This window comes from Hyla sarda, chromosome 4, assembly GCF_029499605.1.
Source record: "Hyla sarda isolate aHylSar1 chromosome 4, aHylSar1.hap1, whole genome shotgun sequence".
Taxonomy (NCBI): domain Eukaryota; kingdom Metazoa; phylum Chordata; class Amphibia; order Anura; family Hylidae; genus Hyla; species Hyla sarda.
This window is the reverse complement of record NC_079192.1, coordinates 176,711,951-176,731,175: the sequence shown is the minus strand read 5'-3', so window position 1 is coordinate 176,731,175 and position 19,225 is coordinate 176,711,951. Positions and strand designations below refer to the sequence as shown.

The following is a 19,225-nucleotide window of genomic DNA, read 5'->3' as shown; positions in this document are numbered from 1 at the left end:
CCAGGAAAATATAACCAGAAATACATGGCTTAATGTGAAAGGATGCTATAAATGTGGTGGCAACCGATGCGCTTGCTGTGTGTTTATCAATCAAACTAAAGAAATAAATGATACAATTGTGGGTTCTTTATATATCATCATTTCCTATCATAAATTGCAGTACAACATGGGCTATTTACTATATACGTTGTACGATTTGCAATTTAGGATATGTGGGCTGCACAAGTAGACGCATTAAAGATAAAGATAACATATCTATGGAGCGACCCACATCACAAGAAACTCTTCCAATGTCTCTAAACATTTTTCACATACTGATGCAGGTGATGTTAGTGCCCTGGTGATGACTGGAATAGAAAGGGTTACGAAGCCACTACAAGGATGAGACACATTCAAAATTGTTGAACCAGTAAGGTTTTTGGATTCTAATGTTTGATACCTCGGTTCCGAAGGGCATGAATCATAGGCTAGATTTAGTTATGAGTTATTGACTTTTTTTATTTTTCCTTTTTTTTTTGCTATGTGTTTTATTTTTTTTTAACATGTATATTCACGCCTAGTATAAGCGGAGCTATAGGCTCTTTAAATACCTGGCAATTCTATCCTCTGTATCTATGATTACGGCCCGGTAGGTCGGAAACACGTCAGAGGGGGAGGTTCTTACCTTGAGCATGCCGGACTGCACCTTTTTATGTACCTTGTGGATTTTAATGGATTCTAATAAATTGACTTTTTAACAGTGCTGTGATTACCTTGGACTTTTCCCAGAATCAATGCACCATGTTCCAAAAGTTCACAACTTTTATTTTTTTTTTCCTGTTGTTGTAGAATTATGATTACATTTGGCAGAATGAGTTGTACTTTTCCTGTCAAAATGGTTTCATTAGTTTAAGTGCACATGGGATTGTTTTATTACTACTTAATCTTGAAAACTATGGTTTCCAATTATAAAACTGTGTGTAAAGGAACAGTAGGGTTTCTTTTTTCAGTACCTAGACATAACCCCTCGATTTACTTAACCCTTTCCACTCCCCAGTACTCTGCACTAATTGCTCTCAAGTTGTGGTACATGTAACTCCTTGGTTACAGCCTCAGCGGGTACACAGAACAGAGGGCATGCAACAATGTTTTATTGCTGGTTGCTAGGGTGCTGACATTTGGTCAAATGTGCATGCAATGCAGAATTAGTACATCAGTAGTAGAGAGCTACAGAGAACAACTGACAGAACCTGGTGACCAGCCTTGTATTCAGTGCACCTTTTGAGACAAACCTTATGATTCTCCCTCTTTTGCAGCATCATTTATAGGTTATTTCTGTATACTATGTACTCTATATAAGCCATCACCCACAGTTGTGGCCTATAAAATCTCAATCGGAGGTAATTCAAAAATAAAACTTTGCTACTTAAAAATAAATGGCCATTGATGCCTCGGCAAAAATAAGAGGCTATGTGGACAATATGGCCTGAAGAAATGTAGTGCATATTGTGGCCTGTGAAAATAATTTTTCATTCAATTCCTAAACATTACTCACAGTCAAGGTAGACTCTAAGACATTTTCTGTTGCACTTGGACCAAGTATGTGCCAACAAATGTGTTCTTATTTCAGATGCATATTGTGCATTATAACTCGAAGTATGCCGATGTAAGCACAGCCATGGAGGCTGCAGACGGGTTGGCTGTGCTCGGAATTCTCATTGAGGTGAGAGACAGTTTGTAACTTGAAAACTTCCCAGAACTTCTGTTAATTGTAAGAACCTTGACTGAACCTAATATACATTGATTATACTAGGGTCTCCCCGATATATTAAAAAATATAGCTATTTGTGATTTATTTCATTCTGTATGGTACTGCACAATCTTTAGTGTGCTAGAAAACAGGTTACCTTCATAGGTGTTGGTCTAATTCATGCAAAAGGTGATATGTAGTGGTGGAGAGTAGCGATGCTTTGTCATGTCCTTAAGTTACTACCTGGAGTTCAAAGCTGAGGCCCTTGACCAATATCTTGGGATCAGAGAAAATGTAACTCCATATATCTGCTTAGTAACACAATGCCCAAATAATACCATCCTACAATGCTATTTAGCACCGACCATACTGTATGTCATTGGTTTATTTCTTCAACTGCCGATCATTGCATGATTTTTATTTTTTATTTTGCAGATTGGTTCCTTCAATCCTTCATACGATAAGATAATTTCTCAGTTAACAAATATTAAGTACAAAGGTGATATATATTCTATTTTAGAGCCTTGCTAGAGTTGAATGTGTTATGCCTGAGAAGGGCTGGATTCACACTGCGAAATCTCCATCCACAAAAATTCCTGAGTAAAGACAATGAAAAATATCCAGGTCTGGCAGAAAGTGTTTAGGACCTAGGGTTACCAGAAGAAATTTTGACCATCAATTTAATATACACTATGAAAAATCATAAGGGCCATTTTATTTGTAGCTATTATAAGGCAGTAGGGTATTTAGTTTAACCATGGCCGTTGGCAGGTATTGTTCTGAGTAGGCAGGTAGTTGGGAAGTCAACCTTCCTGGACCAGGAGAAGAGTTGTCCCATTTTAGCAAGAGTTTAAAGGGGTACTCCGGTGAAAAACAGTATTATTTATTTATTTTTATTTATTTTTTTTCAACTGGGGCCAGAAAGTTAAACAGATTTGCAAATTACTTCTATTTAAAAATCTTAACCCTTCCAGGACTTATCAGCTGCTGTATGCTCCACAGGAAGTTCTTTTCTTCTCAAATGTCTTTTTTGTCTGACCACAGTGCTCCCTGCTGACACCTCTGTCTGTATCAGGAACTGTCAAGAGCAGAAGCAAATCCCCATAGCAAACCTATACTGCTCTTGACAGTTCCTGAGACAGAGGTGTCAGTAGAGAAAAGAACTTCCTGTGGAGCATACAGCAGCTAAGTACTGGAAGGATTACGTTTTATTTTTTATTTTATTGAAGTAATTTACAAATCTGTTTAACTTTCTGGCACCAGTTAATAAAAAAAATAAAAAAAATTCACAATGGAGTACCCCTTTTAAGTAACTTATAGTGGAAACTGAAGGAGAATGGAGTGTGTTTAGCCATGTCTGAAACAACATTCAAGGAGTGACCCCTACCTTCAAGCTGAATGAGTTGCAATACTGAATCTACAAAGTGTCTAAGTTGAATATAATAAGTGCTGACCATCCAACAGGGTAAACTATCAGACAAGAAGTCGCACACATATACATAATTACTGGGTTCTAAGGACCTATAAAAATGGGGTGGTGTACCATTTAAGTAACTAAGGATTACCCCAAAAAGTAAGGAACACTGAAGTATTGGAATGAAGTTTACAAAGTACACAAGAGAGTCTGCTGTAGTATAAAAAGTGAGAGTCCTATATTGAGAATGACCAACCTCAATGCCCTTGAATGCAGGAAAACTGACCCTAAATTTCCTGTTACAAGTATTAAACAATAATGTGGACCGAGGACAACCTTGCCTCATACCTTGACTTCTCTTAAAAGGAGTAGACTAAACCCCATTCAACCAGATGGTGAAGTGAACATTCACATAAATTGTTCAGACTAGATTGAAAAAAGGGAAAGCCAAAAAAGTCGATTATGTAAGTCTGAATAAGGTAGGCCCAAGAGACCCAGCATTAAGACTGACAAGGATATGGTCATTGGCCTTCGTCTGTAATGATGCATGCCTCCCAAAGGTGTATTAGTATTCTAAGAAATAGCAGAACCCCCGTACAAACCCTGCTTGGAATCCAGTCACTAAATCTGGCATGATGGTTTCAATCCTGATGGTTGTAATTTTAGGCAGTTTACAGTCCACATTTAAGAAATAGGACAGTATGCGCCGTTTCTAACTTTTGGTGTGGTAGTTCACTTTTATACATATCTCAGAATATGCCAGTAGTGGTAATGTGTAAGCTGGAATACCTGCAAATCACCTTTATCTAAGGGACCCATTGACCTCTTTGGCTTAGATCTTCAGATTATTACTGTTAAATCGTGCCAATCAAGACAATGGTGAGCGTTTCAACCCTTTATCAACCTAAATCATTTATGTCATTCCCATAAGTAGTGTAAAATTGAACCTCAGTCTGTAGTTGAAAGCGTAGGTTATAGGTTCACTCATCAGCATATGTAGTTCATAATGAAAAAACTGACTGGATAACATCAAAGGAAAACTGGAAAACCCTTCTTTACAACAGTTTTGAGCAAGTCAGTTTTGTTTTAACCTGTATTTTCACTCCATGTAGAGTCGGGGTAGTCAGGGAGAGGCAGGAGTTGTCCCAGTCTTTGTCAGGGGCTGTGTGACACTACAGAGGTAGCTAAAAGCCTCTAAGTAAAGGAATGGGTAAGGGCCCAGGATGTCAAATTTCAGCCGCAACTCATAAGTATAAAGATGGAGTCTAGAACTATCCACAAAGGAGGAGAGACTGTGTAGTCCCCCCATCCGCCAAAGGCAGAAAGCAGGGGGTGGGTTACCTTCATGAAAGCCGGGGTTGTGGAGGAATGTCAGGTGCAAAGTTTTCTCCTTTTTAATCATGTTTTGTAACTCATGAATTTACCATAACTTTTTGTCTTCCAATATAGGACAAAACATTCAAATTCCAGGATTTAATGTGCAGCATCTTATCCCTGAAAGACTGGATGAGTATTATCGCTATGAGGGTTCTCTTACAACCCCACCCTGTAATCCTAGTGTGTTGTGGTCAGTTTTCCGGAATCATGTCTTCATTTCGGAGGAACAGGTAATCTATTGTACTGTGCAGGTACGTGCACAGGAATTTTGGGGGGCAGGGGCTCAATGTGAAAAAAGGCACACCTGATCCATATGCAACTCCCTAGAAAAGAGTTACCCAAGCGCGGTCCTTAAATAGCCCCAACAGGTCATGTTATCAGGTGATATAATTGTAGAGATGCCTGATGCACAGACCAGAATTATATCACCTGTGAAAGACTAAGGGAATTCTGAAAACATGACCTGTTGGGGGGGACTTGAGGACTGCGCTTGGGAAATACGGACCTAGGAGTAGCAAGCCAGTGAGAGCCAGCATGCTGCACACTACTTTGGGCCACATATCTGCCAATTACTATTGCTTATGTCACTCTAGTATCTGCTTCTCTTATTATTACCTCTGTCACCCTTATGTCTACTCCATTATGAGAGTGGGGAGAATGGCGTCCAGTAAAAGGAGTGCTTTTTTTTTTTTTTATTACACCATTGTGCCTGGGCTGAAAAAAAACAAAAACAAAAAAACTTTAACTTGCCTTCCACAGCTTCCCCTTTGCACTGATATAGCTTTTCTGTCCTCCAGTCCCGGTCTTCTTTCTGCTTCCTGTGCACGGATCGACACACTGCGATGAGCTTCTTGCTGGCCGCAGCGATGTCCCGCCTCGACCGGTGATACGATGAGCCAAGGCTCCTTACATGACATGCGCTCAGCATATTACCGTCCGAGGTGGGACATCACTGCGGCTGGAGAGAAGCTCATCGCAGTGTCCCAGTGCTGTCCACACCTCGTGTCACACTGGGTCTGGTGCTGCATATGGACTTTGTTATGAGCTGTGGACAGTTCCAGGAGTGGGGAGAAAGGAGTCCTGTTAAGGAATTTAGAAGCCAAACTGGTTCAGCACGAGTCATTTATCATAAACAATGGAGTTGTGCTTCAAATGTAAACACAAATGCAGTGTGAATCCAGCCATAGGGATTTTGCTGCAGATTTTATACTGTGGATTTTGTTATTGACTTACCAGCAGAAATTCTGCAGAAAAATGGGGGAGATTTATCAAAACCTGTCCAGTGGAAAAGTTGCCCAGTGGTCCATAACAACCAATCAGATCGCTTCTTTAATTTTTAACAAGGCTGCAGAAAACAAAGTGATTTGATTGGTTGCTATGGGCAACTGGGCAACTTTTCCTCTTAACTGGTTTTGATAAATCTCCCCCAATATGCACATGTGAACCACATGGTGCATTTACACCAGATCGGCGGCAGATTTGAAGTTGTGAAATATGCCGTTGTGGATCGATCTGCAACTGTGGATTTTACAAGGCAATTCTTATGTATTTTGATGAACATACTAATAAACTGACTGTCTTATAAAATGTGTAACTTCAAATCTGCAGCAGATCTGGTGTGTGTGAATTCCCCATGTGGTTATGTTCTAAATACTTCAACAAGTTATAGACGGAGATTCATCAAAACCTGTCCAGAGGAAAAGTTACTGAGTTGTCCATAGCAACCAATCAGATCGCTTCTTTCATTTTTGAAAAGGCCTCTGAACAAAAAGGAAGTGATCTGATTGGTTGCTATGAGTAACTCAGCAACTTTCTCTGGACAGGTTTTGATCAATCTCCGCCAAAGTGTCTTGTAAAAAAGAAAGGTGCTGTTGAATACAAAGCTTGTAGGGACTGATAATGTGGGGAAGAGAGCCAGGGAGGATGCAGATGTGGAATGGCATTACAGGGGCACAGGTGGGTAACACTATTGGTTTAAAGGGAGGGAAAGAACAACTATCCTGGACTGAGCTTTGTAGGTACAGTAGATTGGGGACACATTGGGGGAGATTTATCAAGACCTCTCCAGAAAAGTTGCTGAGTTGCCAATCAGATAACTTCTTTCATTTTCCAGAGGCCTTTTCAAGAGTGAAAGAAGCGATCTGATCGGTTGCTATGGGCATCTCCTAAACTTTTCCCTTGGAAAGGTTTTGATAAATCTCCCCCCATTGTATATAGTAGAATAAATAAGTTAAAAAAAAAAACTAAAGAAACACAAGAAAAAAAACTGAAGCTGCTTGTACAGAGGAGTCCAGGCTGCAGCTTCAGGAAGGGCCCTCACTCCCCCCACCCAGTCTCCCCTCACCCAGTCTCCCCTCCCTAGTACTCCCTGACAGACCCTGCTGATGATCACTTACTGTCGCAGTTTTTTTTGGTGTGAAATGTAGTCTTTAACCCCTCAAGGACCAGGGTTTTTTCCATTTTTGCACTTTTTGTTTTTTCCTCCTTACCTTTAAAAAAATTTTGCACCTAAAAATCCATATGATGGCTTATTTTTTGCGCCACCAATTCTACTTTGTGATGACATCAGTCATTTTACCCAAAAATCTACGACAAAATGGAAAAAAATCATTGTGAGAAAAAATCATTTTTTGGGGGGGCTTCCGTTTCTACGCATTACATTTTTCAGTAAAAATTATGCCTTCTCTTTATTCTGTATGTCCATACAATTAAAATGATACCCTACTTATATAGGTTTGATTTTGTCGTACTTCTGGAAAAAATCATAACTACATGCAGGAAAATGTATACATTTAAAAATTGTCATCTTCTGAGGCACGCTCTTGGTCCTTAACAGGTTAAGCTACTTTATCTTAATTTAATTTTTTTGGATAGATGTATACATTTTCTTACTATGGATTTATCAACCACATCTGCAGAACATTTTCTACAAGCATCTAATACTATTTCAGTAAAATTATATATTTATTATAATTTTTTTTTTTTTATTTTTTTTTTAACAAATTCCCTCCTGGCTATGCTGATTAAACTCTTTAATGGCCCTATAAGACTGGTGACAAGATCCTTTGCACAGCCCTTTTCTGCCATCATTCAGCAGCCTCCAATCCCCTATTACACAGGTGACTCCCTGTGGATAATAACGTGCTGCTACCCCATTCCTGTAGCGCATAAATATATGCATTTTCACTAAGATTGAATTTGTCAGTGATCCAAGGCTTATATACAGCATTTGAAAAAGAACTGCCATATTTTAATGCTGAGTAAATGAACATGGTGTGGAGAACAAAGTTTCTGAGTAAAGGGTTAACTCGTTCAATCATAAATATTGGCTCTTGGTTAACCTGGTAATGGCTCACAACCCTACCAAAATCTTCTTTTTAGCCTCTGATAAGATACTTTGAGAACTTTATTTTACCCGACTTGTATCTTAAAAAGGTCCTTCAAGTTTATCCTCTTAGGGTACGTTCACACATACAGGATCCTGTGCAGATTTGATGCGCAGGATTTGTAACTGCAGATTAGAAGCTGTGCTCAGTTTTAATGTCCCAGTTCAGGATATAACCCTGTGCAGTACTTAGGCCCTGTCAGGTTGAGTCCCTCATTGTCCTAGGTGCTCTCCTGCAGGGTCTCCCCCAGTATTGAAGCTAGTGTTACTGTGTATAGTCAGTATAATTCTATGTACTATGTGTATAAAGTATAAAGGACCTTTTGGAGGTATCGCATGTTATGTTCACATGAAGTGTTATGTTACCCAGAGAGCACCATTTGACCACCTGACTTGCAGCTTGACCAATGGGATTCTTGCTCAGCCCCCCATTATAAGAGGGGGAGCCATTACAATCTCTCTTAGCTCTTACACCATCACTCCTGCTGAGGAACAGCAAAGCACAGACATCACAGATCCTATGTCCAGTACACCTGGAAGCCATAAAGCCTGCACACCAGCCACATTGTCAGTAAGTCAACTCCTCTGTCTGCTGTCTCTACCAAAGTCAAGTAAATTTATAGTCAGAGTGGCTGTATTGGAGTCTGACTCAAAAGCACTGCAAGTCCCAGCAAGCTGCAAGGCCCTTTCCATGGTACTGGTTGACTCTCTGGGATTCTGGCCTAGCTGTAAAGACTTTAACAACTGTCTAACCTCAGTAAAGCTACCGTCAACCCTTACCCTGGTCTTGGACTATTATTGCCCTGCCTCACCTTGGGATAGTAGTGCTACCGTTCGGGTGGTTACCAGAAAAAACACTCTGGCGTCACGAACATTAGGGGTTAATAACACCTTGCCCCTGCTCTATACCATCTGCCCCATCCACCTATACCCTTCACACCCACTGGTCACACCACAACTTTGGCGTCACCACACAGTCATTTAGTTTACATTGAAATCTGCAGCAGAAAATTCTGTGCATTAAATCGGCGTATGCGTGAACGTACCCTTAAAAACTACATCTGGGACAAAAAAAAAATCAAAACCACACTGAAAGTACTAACAATCTGCTTAAAAACCTGTACTGTCTTGTAGCTTCTACTCTTAGAGACAGCCCTGTACTGCACAGGACAGAACAGTTCTGCACCTATAGAGATGGTTGATAACTACAGAAGGTTACAGCAGGAAGGTGACAGGCGGGTGTCTGTCTCTTTCCGGGAAGGTAAGAAATTAGTCCAGAGATTTGCATCAAATATATGTCTTGGAATGCACTCATGACATCTTGTCGTCTTCTAGGCATTGTTCTTGCAGTCACACTGGCTTGTGTACTCGGGACTGTAGTCCTTACTGCAGTGACATGTTGGTTGTTTCAACGGAAAAAACGGTAATTTTTTTTTTCTTTTACTCTGGATTGTTTACATATCCGGTTGTTTCGGAGATATTTACATAGATACATGAGAATAAAAGGGTTATGAGACTAGAAATGCATGCTTTGTCTCTGATCTAGCACTTTAGTCAATGATAAATCAACCCCAAGGGGGAGACTTATCTAAACCTGTGCAGAGGAAAAGTTGACCAGTTGCCCATAGCAACCAATCAGATCACTTCCTTTTATTTTTCAGAGGCCGTTTAAAAAATGAAAGAAGTGATCTGATTGGTTGCGATGGGCAACTGGTCAACACTTTCTCTCCCCCTAAGTATTTTATGCTTTTTGTAGTTATAGTGGTATATTAATGTAGGGCCACATAAAGCAAACTGAGCATTAGAGGTATATAGCATACTACTATGTAGCATAAAGCTTACTATATAGTATACAACATCTGGGAGAGGAACAGAGGGCACAGTCATAGCATATTCCACCTATAACAACTATATAACCGCACAGTCTGATTAGTGTCCAGTGGCCGAAGCTGATAATGTGTATGAATACTGGTGGGGTGCTAAGTCTTGAACGAATAGCATACAATCCAAAATATCAAAGAAGGATGAACTTGCACTCACCAATCATGTAATGTGCTTTTATCCACGGGACCTCCGTGCGGCAGGGAGACTTATGAGAGCGCTCAGAGGCTAAGTCTCCCTGCCGCATGGAGGTCCCGTGGATAAAAGCACATTACATGATTGGTGAGTGCAAGTTCATCCTTCTTTGATATTTTTAGTATATAGCATACTACTATACTTCAAAGCCTTTTATTTTCTAGGCAGTTCTTGTATGTGTTAACACTTATGCTATGTTTTCTGACCTTACTTCTTCCGTAACAATAACTTTATATTTTCCAGGGGGAAGGAGACCAAGAAAGTTGTGTACTCTCCCGCTGTGCCTATGGAGGAAAATACGTCAAAAGTATGACAAATGGCTGCCAACTACATCATTTAGGAAAGACAATAATAGAAAGTCTATTTGGTGCATGGAAGATGAACCTGATTACAATTTTTTAATTGACCTTTTGTATTTATCACTACTGCCAGTTTCCCATATGCAAATCAGTTGCCGCTTGCATGTCCAATTTAGTTTGAATATAAATTATGGAATTTAAAATGTAAAAATTTTTCCCTCTTTAGGTATGACAGACAAGGATTAGAAAACATCCCATTGTTAATGCTAATCTAATTTATTATGCCCGTTGTTGTACTAATATTCCGGTTTCTATTTTATTTGAAACTTGAAGTTATTGAAGTGGCTGATGCATTTTACTAGTAGCTTCGTCATTTTGAACCACTGCATTTTAGCCCGTTATAGGGGACCTTATTGCAGTTTTTTCTAGAACATTCAGTTTATCCCCTAAATGTATATTTAGTTTGTGCTGTCTTATTTTTAATGTACGTGAAATGATCCCTAAATGTAAGGTATCAATAGACTATAATAGAAGAACGTATAAAACATTTAATGCCACTGAATTGTATTTAAACTTTTATTCTCACCCTAAGCCTTTTCAACAATTTTTTTCTGAACAGGAGTGTCCCAGAAAGATGGGTGTCCATAATTTCAATATGTGTTTTAGTCCAATGTAATAAATATTGTATCAGTTTTAGACTTGGATTTTGGGTGCTATACTGAACAAAGCTTTTTTTCTTTAATGTCAACCACTATTGTTCAAGAGAATAGGATAAATTCCTCTACAGTAAAATTTTACTGTTTTTATGGGCAATATCCTAGACATTTTAAAAATAATTTAATGTATGCTCTGTTTTTTTGTCAAATGGATGTCAAGTCTGCAGAACACAGATGCCTTTTAAACCTCTCTTTACCAGTGTTTTTCCACTTTCCGTTATTTCTGTGAGCCGTTCTGGCCTACGTGAGAAGTTGCACATTTTTTTTTCTGACCAAATATAGAACAATCTTCAAACAGTTCACTTTTCTGAATGTTCCTTCTTAGTCTTCATAGCTGCATATTGAGCCAAACCTATATGTATTTGAATGGACTTACAAACCATACAACTCAGTATTCCAAGATATGACCTCTAGTTTATATAGATTTGTTTGATGTTCTTGTAATATCAGCCTAATTTTAATGTAATGCATATAATGCAGATTTTATTACTGAATAATTATGATGATAATAATAATAATAATAAAAATTCTTGTTAAATAAGCGTTCACCAAGAAGTTTTATTTTTCAAAAGAACTGTGAATATGCATGTTTTTTTTTTCCCTATGGGTATAAAAAATTAATATACATAAATAGAAATATAGAAGAAACTGTTCAAAGTGACTCTTAAAAACAGTGTAAATTTTATTCACATTAAAACCACACGGAACAGGAGGACATCACTTCTGCAGTGAGGCGTAAGGCCACTTTGTGTAGCTGAAACGCGTCAAATGCTCCAGTGATGTCCTCCTGTCCGTGTGGTTTTAATGTGAATAAAGTCCAGCGCAGTGACTTCTCAGAATGGTGTGAACAATCAGTTTCTTCTACATTCAAGTATTGGTGGTGTCCACACCAGTCCGAGCAGCAGTAAGGCACAAGGGTGAGCTGACACCTACTTGTTTTCTAGAAATATATAAACTGTGGCAACAACAAAGGCAGGCATGCCAACAGCCACAAAGGAGTAATTGTTGTCGCAAAATAACAATATGGAGATAAAATACTAATAATAATGCATTAAACAATATTAAAATAAGACACTATGATCACGCTCAAACCACTGACAACCTACCCCCCCCCCCTCAAGTATTCTTTTATATAGTGATATTAACACTGTAATATCATAGCAAACAATTGGCATAAATCATTGTCCATTTGCATCCTGTAGATTTATTTATTGCTGGTCGGAATCCAATTGTCCCCCCGTACACTTGTTGCCACTGAAAATATTGATGGGGGTAATAAATTACTATGTACCAAATACATCTATTATTTACGTGTTTCTGAATGTTGTCATATGATTAGATGCATGTATAAAGAATATATCTCCTCCTCCTCCCCCCCCCCCCAAAAAAAAAAGAAAGGGGAAAAAAAAGATTTGGCAATGTCCTTTCTAATCTTGTTCTGTTCATATGTAAGCACAATGGAGGAGATTTATCAAAACCTGTCCAGAGGAAAAGTTGTCCATAGCAACCAATCAGATCGCTTCTTTCATTTTTAACAAGGCCTCTGCAAAATTAAAGAAGCAATATGACTGGTTGCTATGGGCAACTGGGCAACTTTTCCTCTGGACAGGTTGTGATAAATCTCCCCCTATACAGTATGTTCTGTGCAATAAAAAGTTGTTGACATTCCGGCTGTTTCTGATAGGATGGCTAAGGCTAAGTTTCCACTTGTTTTTTTTTTTTTTTTGGGGGGGGGGGCAAAACTCCAAGAAAAATGCCAATTCTGCCGCATGGCATTTTTTTGCGTTTTTTCACTTTGGCGTTTTTTTAATCCTTTTGGCGTTTTCTCAATTTTTCTAAGTTTTTTTCTGCTCTTTGGCGTTTTGAAAAAAACGCTGTAGTTCCCTCAAACCGGCGTTTTTTGTAAAAATGTTGGTGTTTTGCTCCAATAGAAGTCTATGGGAGTGAGAAAACGCCAAGAAAAACGCTATGTGGATTTTAACTTTGGCGTTTTTGCAGGCGGTTTTTAATCTTTTTTGGACTTTAGCGATCCAAAAAAGTGATAGAAATATACAGTAGTGAAGGAAAAATTTGTATCTAACGAAATGTATATTATTGAAAAAAAAACTATTACTTATTAAACAGGGATCAATTTATGTGTGCGGGGAAATAAGTGTAGCCGACAACTATAAAAAATGTGTGTGTGTGTGTGTGTTTTTCACTTTTTTGCTTTATTTTTTACATTTTTTTTTTTTTTTTAGTTAGTACTACTACTCCCAGCATGGAACACACTGTTCCATGATGGGAGTAGTACTACCTGTACCAATAGACAGATCGCCCGCTGCGATCTTTCTGTATAATATATAGATGCGGCGGCCGCTCTTCTATGGTCCCCTGCCCTGACGTATATTTACACTTATTCATATTTCCCACAGAGCTGTGATTGGCCAGATTGTTCCAGCCAATCACTGCTCTCTGTGAGAAATAGGAACGTGTGTGTGCATATATACGGCCGTGCAGGGGACCATAGGAGAGCGGCCGCTGCATTTATACATTATACAGGAGGATCACAGCGGCTGTCAGAAGTGATACCCGCTGTGATCTTTCCATAACTGCAGCTACTACTACTCCCAACAATGAGCACACTCTGCCTCATGCTGGGAGCTGTAGTACCTGCATTAATAGACAGATCGCAGCGGGTGTCAGAAGTTACACTTGCTTCGATCTGTCTATTAATAGAGGTACTACAGCTCCCAGCATGGAGCAGAATGTGCTACATGTTGGGAGTAGTAGTGCCTGCTTAAGGACACATCACAGTGGATGTCACTACTGACACCCTCTGTCTATAGCAGAGATGGAGCAACTGTATACAGCGATCGCATCTCTGCTCTGTACTCCGGGCCGGCCACTCATTCATTCATCTTTCTCAGAGCTGTGATTGGCTGCAACCATCCGGCCAATCACAGCTCTGGGTGGGAAATATGAATTTCTGTTGACATCAGTGGCCGGAGTATAGTACAGAGAGGCGAGCGATGTATAGACCCGCTCGCTTCTCTGCTATATTATGGACGATCGCATCGGGTGTCAGGACTGACACCTGGAGCGATATGTCTATAGTACAGGTACTATCACTCCCAGCATGGAACAGTCTGTTCCATGCTGGGAGTAGTAGTACTACATAAAAAAAAGTGAAACACACACTTTATTAAAAAATAATAAAAATTGAGTTATAAAATATATACATTGAGTTTAATAAAAAAAAAATCCATCACTGCTGCATCCTTTTTTTTTTTTTTTTTTTTTTCTGGTACCCAAGAAATTTTGAGTACCCAAAAAAAAAACGCCAAGGTGCAATTTCCACACAAATGAAAAAAACGCCGGAAAAAAGCAAGAAAAAACGCATGATGACGTCACTTGCACTGGCGGATTTTCAGGCGTTTTTTTTTTTTATTCCTAAAAACGCAGTGCAAAAAACCAAGTGGAGACTTAGCCTCAATTTTCAACTATTTTGTTTCAAAACTAAAATAACTAGCTAGATTTTCTACTCCAGCTGATTCTTTGACCATATCACAGGTCTATGGCTAGATTCCTTATTACTGTGCATGACTGGCTTCAAACAAAGATTTTTAGTATTACAAGTTAGATTGAAGAACGCCGTGTTCTGAGTAAACAATTGTACGATGGAAAAAGATCCCTACTGATGATACAAAGATTCCTTTTTGTTGGATGTTACTTTTGCGTTGACCTTCTCCTCTGTGCAGACAATTACATTTTACAATTATTTATCAGGTAAAAGAGCCAGTGAATGTGAATAGCAGCTCCATTTAAAGAAAATGTATCACTATTACTAAGTAAAATCTAATAATTAAATAATTGGTTGATCATAAAAAAATTAAAACAAACACAAATCAAATACAGAAGAAATAAAAAGTACCTCTATAGTTATAGTAAACATAATCACAATGTAAGACCAATACAAGGAGCTTTCCCAAATAGCAAACTATATGCTTTACAGCAGCCAAATGGAATATAGAACAGAAGATGATCATTGACTTTTATTGGAAAGTGGTTTTAGACCTGCAGGAAGGGGGAGGTAAATTTTTGACAATCACCTACCAATCCATTTTTAGATGCCAGTTTATACCGGGAATATACGCATTAACCAAGTAAAAATATAACAGAGCAACATATCATTGTTTATTTACTATAAACACTGCATGTACAAGCACATGGCATCCTACAGGTTGGCCCCAAACCCCAAGGTGGTAAACACTATTCTAGTCCAAATCCTTTTAAATATGGGAGTGCCAGTCAAGGCATGGACTGCACAAGACCTCTAAGGTGTCCTGTGGTATCTGTTAGCAAGATGCTTTTGTGTTGCTTTGCGATTGCGTTGCAGATGGCTGTATGCAAAGGGAAGTACTTCTGAAATTCTGCTGTTAGTGTTGTCATTCGTAAAACTTTTTACATGTTCTCCATACATGTTAAAAGTATACAGTAGAATAAGAGTTTTAATGCAGTTATATTGATGAAGTGTGTGAAAGCTTCACTGCCTGGCCTGTCACCTTTTGCAACTCCCTCCATTAAAATCTATGGTGAATTCAGGTTTGACTGACTGACTGTCAAGGAGTAAAGCTAGCTGCTGTGCACTTAAAGGGGTACTCCGCCCCTAGCATCTCATCCCCTATCCAAAGGATAGGGGATAAGATGTCAGATCGCCGGGTCCCGCTGCTGGGGATCCCCGGGATCTCCACTGTGGCACCCCGCTATCATTACTGCACAGAGCAAACTCGCTCTGTGCGTAATGACGGGCAATACAGGGGCCAGAGCATCGTTACGTCACGGCCCCACCCCCTCGTGACATCACGGCCTGCCCCCTCAATACAAGTCTATGGGAGGGGGCGTGGTGGCCATCACGCCCCCTCCCATACACTTGCATTAAGGGGGCAGGGCCATGACATCACTGTGCTCCGGCCCCTGTATCGCCGGTCATTACGCACAGAGCGAGCATGCTCTGTGCAGTAATGATAGCGGGGTGCCGCAGCAGAGATCCCGGGGGTCCCCAGCAGCGGGACCCCGACGATCTGTCATCTTATCCCCTATCCTTTTGGATAAGATGTCTAGGGGCGGAGTACACCTTTAAGAGCTGGTGTGATCTAACCTTTTGATATGTCTGGATGACTTAAAAGTTTTTAGAAATGATAACGCTTTAACTTGTGTGTCCTATTTCCAATTTGCTAAAACCCGGTCCTGGTAGCAGTATTCACTCAAATGGGCACTCTCATTAAAACGAATTTTTGCTATTGCACTCCTTATGTTAAATAAAAAATATTTCTAATATACTTTGGTATAAAAAAAAAATGAAGTTTTATTTGTGCCTAAAAAAAGCTCAAAAGCACATTTTCCCCCATCTCATACAGACTTTGGGCCCAAGCCCAAACACAAAAAGTGCAACCTGGAGTGCTGAGGGGTGTGTGTGTCCAGTCTCATCCAATCATGGCTCCTTTCACACTTAACTGCCATATGCTGTTGGTTGCACTCCAGGCTGCACTTCCTGTGTTTGGGCTTTGGTCCAAAGTCTGTGGATGAGATGGGGGAAAATTTGCTCTTGAGCTTTTTTAAGCAAACATAAAAAATAGAAAACTTCTTTTTTTTTTTTTTTTTTTTTTTAACCGTTTTAAGGACGCCAGGCGTATGCATACGCCCTGCATCCCGAGTCCTTAAGGACGTGGGGCGTATGCATACGCCCGTGGGAATTCCGGTCCCCGCCGCTAGCCAGTTGGGGACAGGCCGGAATGCCTGCTGAAATCATTCAGCAGGCATCCCGGCACATCGCCGAGGGGGGTCCTGAGACCCCCCCATGTCAACGATCGCAGAAAATCACATGTCAATTCAGACATGCGATTTTCTGCTATTCCGGGCTGATCAGGTCTCTGGTGACCCGATCACCCGGAAAATAAGGATGATCTGAGCTGTCAGGGACAGCCCTGATCATCTTGAGGGATAGGAGCGAGGTTGCAGTGCTGCGATCTCCTCCTATCCCCTGCCATTGTTCAGAACTAATTCTGACCAATGGCAGGGCAGGGCAGTGGGCTGCCATGGCAACCCCCCGTCCTGCCCACCCCTGGATGTCGAGGGGATCGTGGGAAGAAGATGGAGGCCGGTACCTGGAGGAGAAGAAGCCTGTGGACCCTAGATCGTCGCTGGAGACTGCTGGATCCTGGCTCAGGTAGGGAAACCACGTTGGGGGGGGGGGGGGGGGATGAAAGTGAAACTAAAGTGATCTTTACTGTGGCAACCACTAGGAAGTCCAAACTGCAACTCCCAGTTGTAGTTTTGCAACATCTGGAGGGTCACAGTTTGGAGACCACTGTTACAGTTGTTACAGGAGACCACTGTTACATGCTGGGAGTTGTAGTTCTGTAACATCTGTCCCTTCAGATTTTGCAATTTTCATGAAACTTTTGAAAATTGCTGCTCTACTTTGAAGCCCTCTAATTTTTTCAAAAAAGCAAAAATATGTCCATTTTATGATGCCAACATAAAGTGGACATATTGTATTTGTGAAGAAAAATAAAATGTATTTGGAATATCCATTTTCCTTACAAGCAGAGAGCTTCAAAGTTAGAAAAATGCAAAATTTTCATGAAACTTGGGGATTTTTCACCAAAAAAGGATGCAAGTAACGACGGAAATTTAGCACCAAAATAAAGTAGAATATGTCACGAAAAAACCATCTCAGAATCAGAATATTCGGTAAAAGCATTTTCACGTTATTAATTCGTAAAGCGACGGTGGTCAGAATTGCGAAAAAGGGCTCAGTCCTTAAGCTGAAAAAGGGCTGCGTCCTTAAGGGGTATATTAGAAATATTTTTTATTTACCATAAGGAGTGCAATAGCAAAAAATTTTTAATGAGTGACCATTTAAATATTTCCCAGTTAAATATAACTATACAAGTATATTTATTCAGTATATAAGATCACATATAAAAGACTGGTTTAATCTCCCATGCTTTATACTACATTTAGATCTCCACAAATGAAAGAATAATTTCCTGAGAACAGTGCAACGTTTTGCTGAAGATAAACCAGATCAGAGGTTTTCCATCATCTTGCAGTCTACGGACATAATCGCCAGTGCTTATTATAGAAAACAGACAGCTAGAATTATGAAACCACGTAGACTTCATCCTGGTAACATATTACAGCAGACAGGCTATTACAGCAGGTGAGACGTGACTTACCCACATATCTGTTTGTAGAAACCTCGTATTCGCTTAATCCTAGTCTACTTTTAAATTATTTTTGTCCATTTTATATATATATATATATATATATATATATATATCCAATAGAGTCCCAGAATGAGGTCACCTTACCGTGGTGGCGCCAAATTTGCAAGCTAAGTACCTCATAATTTCATAGTTTCATATCTTCATTTATTGCATTACAGCTGTATAGCTTTTCATGTTTTATCTATATACTCATGTTTCATCTATGTCTTTGTGCTAGCAGTGTGCTGCTGTATTTTCCTGTTGCTCTATAGAGATCTAGATATCTATCTAGTCTATCGCAATACAATTCTTGCTTAACAGTTGAATCTGGGATAGAATCCAAAACAAGTAAACAGTTTCTTATATTCCTTTTTTGATTTATACCCAACTAAGATTCAAAGAAAAGTAAAAACAAACACAGGCCCCATATATGCCAGCAGAGCAGCCATTAGGACAGTATAGATGATATTGGGGGACACTTATCAAAGTTTGCTTATGTATTCCTTTTTTTAGTAATTTTTTTCATACAATTTTTTTTTGCTTATGTGTGACTTATTTATGAACTGGTTTGAGCCTGTTGATAAATTTCTTTCACGTAAGCAATTTTTATTTTTTTATTTTTTGCTTTGGTAGTGGCTTTTTCTGCTCCATGCCTGAGCTGGAGTAAATTTATTAGGTTTTTTCATGCCATGCGACTTTTTTGCAACTTTCGATAAATCTCTGACCACTGCAAGTCAAAAATCACTTTTTGCTTTCGTAAGCAAGATTTAAATAAGATTTTTGCTTAGGACACTGCACAATCCAAAAATCGCTGAAAAAATTAGAGTAGTCGCACTTGCGACAATTTTAAGCAAAAAAAAATAAAATCTACTAAATGCTTTGATAAATGTCCCCCATTGTGTTTAGGGGCCCAGGCAAAAGTAAAGAATAAAGGGCCCCACACACCTGTCAGCTATACTTTGTCACAATATGGAAG

At 39.5% G+C, this 19,225-nt stretch overlaps 1 protein-coding gene across 5 annotated transcripts in view; it reads left to right on the top strand.

Moving 5' to 3' along the window:
• CA12 (carbonic anhydrase 12) overlaps nt 1-18,242 on the top strand; it is a 153,320-nt gene extending 135,078 nt beyond the window's left edge. For 3 of the 5 annotated variants that reach the window (XM_056572855.1, XM_056572854.1, XM_056572858.1), the window contains 7 exons: nt 1,610-1,702; nt 2,165-2,228; nt 4,593-4,750; nt 9,040-9,166; nt 9,241-9,328; nt 10,225-10,288; nt 10,900-11,518. In XM_056572855.1, the coding sequence (XP_056428830.1) occupies nt 1,610-1,702; nt 2,165-2,228; nt 4,593-4,750; nt 9,040-9,166; nt 9,241-9,328; nt 10,225-10,288; nt 10,900-10,956 (651 nt within the window). In that variant the 3' untranslated portion in view covers nt 10,957-11,518. Of the gene's footprint in view, nt 1-1,609; nt 1,703-2,164; nt 2,229-4,592; nt 4,751-9,039; nt 9,167-9,240; nt 9,329-10,224; nt 11,519-18,004 lie in introns of those variants that run through there. The other 2 variants (XM_056572856.1, XM_056572857.1) reach the window with 2 other exon arrangements.
• Nucleotides 18,243-19,225: the final 983 nt, after the last annotated feature.